This window comes from Perna viridis, chromosome 2 (genome assembly GCF_037379345.1).
Source record: "Perna viridis isolate PV_CMFRI_1.1 ecotype Kerala chromosome 2, ASM3737934v1, whole genome shotgun sequence".
In the NCBI taxonomy this organism is placed as follows: Eukaryota; Metazoa; Mollusca; class Bivalvia; order Mytilida; family Mytilidae; genus Perna; species Perna viridis.
The window spans coordinates 53,639,339-53,645,590 of NC_142446.1; the positions used below are offsets into that span (position 1 = coordinate 53,639,339).

Below are 6,252 nucleotides of genomic sequence, written 5' to 3' on the forward strand. Positions count from 1 at the left end.
TGGAGGGTAATAAAATAGTACGGTCTTTTTTTTTCTCTTAACAAACGTTTTATCCAAACAAAAAAATATGAACTACGACTTATAAAATAGGGGAAACATATTACCATGACTATTGATTAAGAAAATTTAGCGTTAAAATTTTGACATAAAAATGTTCCTCTGCAAAGGTTGATGAATGCAAAACTAGTGAAAGTAGAGAAGATGACTATTTTTCTTTCAAGACTACTTTTAATAATCTAGCAGAAAACAAAAGAATGTGATCCAGGGACAAAGACCAGATATGGAAAACAGACACGCGCAACAAAGGACATAAAGTAACCAAAATAATACATACAAAGTAACAAAAGCAACTCGGACTCCACTAACAATTGGTAGCATGGACCAGAAGCACTGGTAGAACTTGGCAGGTGTAGGTAAAAAATCAGAAGACACTTTACCCACAAGCCCTTGAGACCAGGAATATTTTTATTACCTAAAATATCATTTTTGCTTATATATTGGAATCTGGGCATAGCATTTAAAGCATCTGATAACAGGTGAACATGTCAGAAAAAAAAAACAAATAAAATTTCAAATTTCGAAACAAAATGACTTAATGATACTTTTGATAATAAAAATCCTGGAACAAGGGCCTGTGGCTTTGCCTAATGATGTACCTGGTTAATGCTTCCAATTTTAATGTCCTTCGGGTGAACTTTTTTGTGCCTTTTAATTGATTTCGTGTTTGTTGGTTGTTGTTATTGTCTGTATTTTTCATGCTTGATGTTTGGTCTTTTCTTTTGAACATCTGATTTTGCTTCAAGCATGGCGGCCCTTCTCTATTTTTCTTCTCACTGTATTCCTTTCTATGTTACGGATATGACCCTTCTTTTTTACCAAAATTATTAATAGTGAATTAAAGAAACTCAAAGATTTAACAAAATATAATTTTAATGAAGAAAACAAAATGAAAGACAGAACAAAGGAAAAATTAGAATGTCAATATCACAACTGTAGCCTGGGACAACATCTGGAATCATAGACCTGCAAAAAATAAATTGATAATTAGAAATATGTGTTGATCAATAGTAGTACAATTTATTTACATTTCTTGATAAAGTTTGAAAAGGGGTTTGGTAAAGTTATCATCCCTTCTTATAATTCTGAAGTTTGCACCTATGCATTTTGATGGAAATGAAATATGTAACAGTACACAAAATATCTGAACAACCTTCAATTAAAAAAACAAATCAGCTTACATGTATTAAGGTAGTTATACATGCATGGATAAAACCTGGTAAACATTGAAGATAAGTGTCAGTTTCTGTAAGAATCAGGCAGTTGTTGAAACATGGTATCAAAAAAACGTCGTTTGACTATTTGCACTGTCAGAATCAAGAAAAAAGATTTTTCAAATCATTTTGGTAAATTGGATTATTATTGCACAGAAAATGAACATTTGAACGGGAAAAAAATCCAGTGATGCAGAGATAAATACTGGTAGTGGTATTTTCAATCTTCTTTTGTTGAAATAGTACTGTCAGGTCGGTGGGTTTTTGACATGCATGTTTCTTATTTTTCCCATTTTGCCTGATTCTTACAGAGACGTACACTTAAATGACAAACTATGAGTCTAAGACCATGTCTTACCTTCAGCACTAATCACTCTATCTACCTCCTCTACTGCATCATCAATGAGATCCTTATAATAACCCTGAACCATTTTGATAGATGAGACTTCTGATGCTAGATAGAGAGAAAAAAATGAGAATTGTAATTTGAAAAATACTGATATTGCATAATTTTGCTGGCAACGTTCATGAGTTTTTTTTTTTATTTGTTTGGATTTTGAACCCAATATTTAAGATTGGATGATTGAATTCATGCCCAATGCCTCATAATTAACTTTGTTAAACATCTAATACCCTATAACTAACACTAAGCCCTCTGATGTTTAACTTGATTGTAAATCAAACACTCATTTCATTACGTCTTGGTTCAAAAAATCAAACTTTGAAACTTTGAAGCTTGTATTTTAATAAAATGTCATGATATAATTACAATCAACATACTTATGAACTTCTTCAGTGCTGCAAGTTCTACTTTTACTATCAAATCATTGACATCCATAACACTTTCTGGTGCAATAACAGCCTGTTGGAACTCTTCTGTGAAATGTTTGAACTGATTGTAGATCATTTCAGTTTCTCTCAACTTCTGCTCTGCCTCTTTCACCATCCTGTCACATTCTCTGTCCATCTTTCTAAGAGGAAACTCTAGACAGCTGTTCTTGCTTCTGTAATCTGTAAAGTAAATGTCAGTCTTGAAATGGTAAAGGAACCCAACAGCCTTAAATTGCCGTCAATCCCTTAGTTGGTAATTCAAGTGTTATTCAGTTTTATTTTGAATTAATAGAGACATAAATATGTTTTCTTAAGAGCAATACTAGTAACCTCGCGTAATTAAAGTATTTGCTAGTAAATAAACAAAAATATGAGTACTGGTATATTGATTTATGAATCATTTGAAAAATACCTTCCAGGGTAGAGCTAATGTTTTTTGGGATATCTGAATCTCCGTTGTAGTCCATCTGTAAAATCTTGATTCCTAAAACCAAACAAAAAAGGTTTTAATTTTTTTTTCACCAGAAGTAATGGTCTGTAATCTGATCACATTCAGTTGGGAAGTGTTACCTACTAGTACTAGTATGATACTTCTAGTAACATTTTCTTATAGAAATTACTGTGAAAAAAAAAACACAAAAAGTGAAAACATTTAGTGTAACAATGGGATGGATGCAGGACTTGAACTTTTTTAAGTATCAGTCTCTGTAAGAATCTGGCAGTCGGTGAAACATGATATGAAAAAAAAATCATTTTGATAGTGTAATTTGACTATTTGCACCATCAAAATCAAGGGAAAAAGATTGTAGTTTCCATATCAGCTTGGTGCATTGAGTTATAATTTTATTGAAATGCACTGAAAATGAACATTTAAAGGGCAGATAACTCTGTCAAAAAGCTCATTTTTCTCATTTCATTGAAAAATTTCTGAGAAAAGCCATTGAGCCAGCACTCCACAGTTTAGTTTAGTTTCGCACTTTTGGCTAGGGATGAAAAATGACATAAATGGAAACCGGTGGTTGCTATAGTGATTAAAAATGAAGAATCTATTGTTGATAAAACATTTTCTGAAAAAAGGGGACTTTTAAAAGTATTTTGCAATGTTTTATATATTTTCAATGTTGAAGGGGCTTTTTTTCAATGACAATTTGACTTCATTGTGAAAGTGAAAGTAAGTCAATTTTTTACCATGCTAAATTTAATAAGTGGATTACAAAGTGAAATAGCTCAAAATCTAACCGGCGATGCCCATATGAGGAAGGGGTTTTTGAAGGGAAAAGTTTGAACAGTTTCAGGGATTGAAATAAACATTTCAGATATTTTGCGGGAAATTTGATATTTTTAAACCTGATTTTATGAACTTTTTTGCAAATTTTCGCATATTTTTGCATGGTTTCTATGGTAACCCTATATGCTGTGGGTAATTTTTTTCCAGAAAATTTTTACTGCATCCTGAAGGCCTTGGCTTGAGCTATTTCTAGATGTATAGATTTACAGATGCTTGACAATTTTTTAAAGTGATAAATGTTACAAAGCATCAGATTACAAGACCAAAATTAGGCAGTTCTACAATACTGTGGACTGCTGGCTGATGCAGAGATCAAATAATGGTCTTTTCAGATAGATAAAGCATCCTTGAGTGATATTACATTGTTAGATCGGTGGGGTTTTGACATGCATGTTTCTGATTTTTTCCATTTTGCCTGATTCTTACAAACACTTACACTTAAGGACAATAAAGTATGGAAGAACAATTTGATAAAAAAAATACTTACGTTTTCTTATATTTTCATTCATACTTCGTCTCTTCCTGTGAATTAATGCCAACACAAAACAGAGACCAATCATCAAAAGCTCAATACCACACAAACCAACCTATCAAATACAGTTAAAATGATGTATCAATCAAGTATATACCACATAAGAAGAAACCGAATTTGTGCGATATGCATGAATGTAAAATACACGGTCCAATATCGTATCCAAAAAGGCTAATCTTTCACTAAAATTATCCTTAGGAAACTCAATGTCAAAAAAAAAAACATACTCGGGCACGGATCCAAGGACGTAAAATCTTAAATGTTGATCACAATGGAGACAATAAGAAATAATGCACCATCAACATTATTTTTATTCTTTATATTCTCTAGATTCTCTTATTTGAAATCTTACCTCTAAAGCTGCAAAGCTGTTTACACTTTCAATTCCATACAGCTGATCCATGCTGAAATGTAAAAAATACATTGTTAATACAGATGAAATTGAATATATGATAAAACAAGTACGTTTGTTCTATCTTTCAAAATAGATAGCCAACGCAGTAAAATTTAGGTCTTCTAACTTAAGTTTCTACATTTCTTTCAAGAAAATAACACATGGCACATATTATTCAAATTTTCAATACAGATTTTTCGAACGCCATTAAGTTATCAGAATTGCGATCAGGTGGCTTGCGTTTCCATAGAAGAACTCATTAAGGTCAAAGGGCAAAAAGCGAAACTATACCGATTGCGTCGGAAAAATGAAATATCTCTCTCTTCTATTCGCGACATTTATGTTGTATAAGCAGAACTTGTATATTTACCTCAAGTTTAACTCATTTCTGACACTGCCATCTTTACTGTTGGCAATCTGGAGCATTAAAAACAACAAAATTGGAAGAGCTTTCATATTTCTGCTTGTTAAAAGGCAATAAATGTCGGCTTGATAAAATGCGTGTTCTTTCCGTAGTGCGGAAGCTGCTGAACTGAGGACGTTGCTATAGTCGACTGACAGCGTCATAGTGCAACGTCGAACTATTTCTGACGTCGCAAACATTACACAACGTTGTGAAAACGCTTGTTTTCCTTCATAATGGCTCAAGGTGCACTACAGTTACATTTTGGCAAACTTGTATGCCACAGGCTCTTGGGGACGATTTGTGGTTTCTCGGTATGTTTTAGCTTGTTTTACCATATCTGACATTTTCCCTGTCAGTGATGGTAAAACAAGCTAAAAACAGGTCAGACATGCGTATAATGGCCAAATATTAGGGAACATTATAAAACACGCGGGTTTCGAGGAAAAATACCGAGAAACCACAAATTGTCCCCAAGCGCCTGTGTTTTACGCACATCAACTTGACCCGGTCTAATTTTTGTGAAACTAAAAAAATTAAAAGTTGAAATTTGTTGGATATATTGTTTAAATGTTGTTAAGCATTTATACACAGACAGATGTAATATATGTATTAGTAAAAAAGATGTAATTTAAATGGAGAAGGGTATCCGAAACGTTTCAGTCCACTGCCGTATTAGGCTCTCTCCTCAGCATCAGCCAATCTCATAGCTCCTGGTTTTCTGTTATGTCGCGCGACATAACAGAAAACCAGGAGCTGTGAGATCGGCTTTCAATTAGATTGAGCATAACCTGGCTGATTTTCGAAATATTATTTCGCACGAGCTTTAGGAGTTAAAATTATAGCAAGCCAAAGCGGATAAAAATCAATATTTTGTAATATTTGAAAATAATTTTTTAATATTACAAAATATTTTTTTAATATTAGAAAGTATTTTTTAATATTAAAAATTCATTTTCTAATATTACAATTTCCTGATTGAGTAAATATTACAAAATATCACACATTTAGTAATATTACTAATTGAATTTGTAATATTAGAAAATGAATTTGTAATATTAGAAAATGAATTTGTAATATTAAAAAATCACTTTCCAATATTGCAAAATCAGTCACATTATTTAATATTACAAAATGATTTTCAAATATTAAAAAATCATAATTGAATAAACAAATCCATTTTCTAATATTAAAAAATGATTTCTTAATATTAGAAATTCAATTGAATTTTTAATATAAAAAAATGATGTTTTTAATACTAAAAAAGGGTTTTGTAATATTAGAAATCAAATCTGTAATATTGAGAAATGAATTCGTTATATTAAAAAATTATTTTTTAAATACATTTTGTGTGTATTAGAAAACACCAATTTTCGTCCACTTTGGATTGCCATAAAAAACCGTGAGAAAATGAATCGCAAACGGAGTCATTAATTTTATCTTTTTTTTCACCTCCTCCATGCATGCTTTCATCCTGTGCTAGTTTCTAAGTGCCTGACATTTTATAAAACGTAGTATTTGGCTATTAGTTTT

At 31.7% G+C, this 6,252-nt stretch overlaps 1 protein-coding gene across 1 annotated transcript; it reads right to left on the reverse strand.

Moving 5' to 3' along the window:
- Positions 1-912: 912 nt before the first annotated feature.
- On the reverse strand, positions 913-5,678 carry LOC148626022 (uncharacterized). The gene is made up of 7 exons (XM_088569578.1): positions 4,687-5,678; positions 4,275-4,326; positions 3,878-3,977; positions 2,515-2,586; positions 2,052-2,282; positions 1,630-1,725; positions 913-1,023 (listed from the first exon to the last, which is right to left on the reverse strand). The coding sequence occupies exons 1-7, from the start codon at positions 4,917-4,919 to the stop codon at positions 1,016-1,018; spliced, it is 792 nt and encodes a 263-aa protein (XP_088425704.1). The 5' UTR covers positions 4,920-5,678; the 3' UTR covers positions 913-1,015.
- Between the last annotated feature and the right edge of the window lie 574 nt (positions 5,679-6,252).

Excerpts from the sequence above, each read along its gene's own strand:
- LOC148626022 (XM_088569578.1), bottom strand. The coding sequence starts at position 4,919 with ATGTTTGCGACGTCAGAAATAGTTCGACGTTGCACTATGACGCTGTCA. Across the intron at positions 3,978-4,274 it reads ACAGCTTTGCAGCTTTAGAG|GTTGGTTTGTGTGGTATTGA; the intron begins GTAAGATTTCAA and ends TGTATTTGATAG. Across the intron at positions 2,587-3,877 it reads GAATGAAAATATAAGAAAAC|GAATCAAGATTTTACAGATG; the intron begins GTAAGTATTTTT and ends GTTTGGTTTTAG.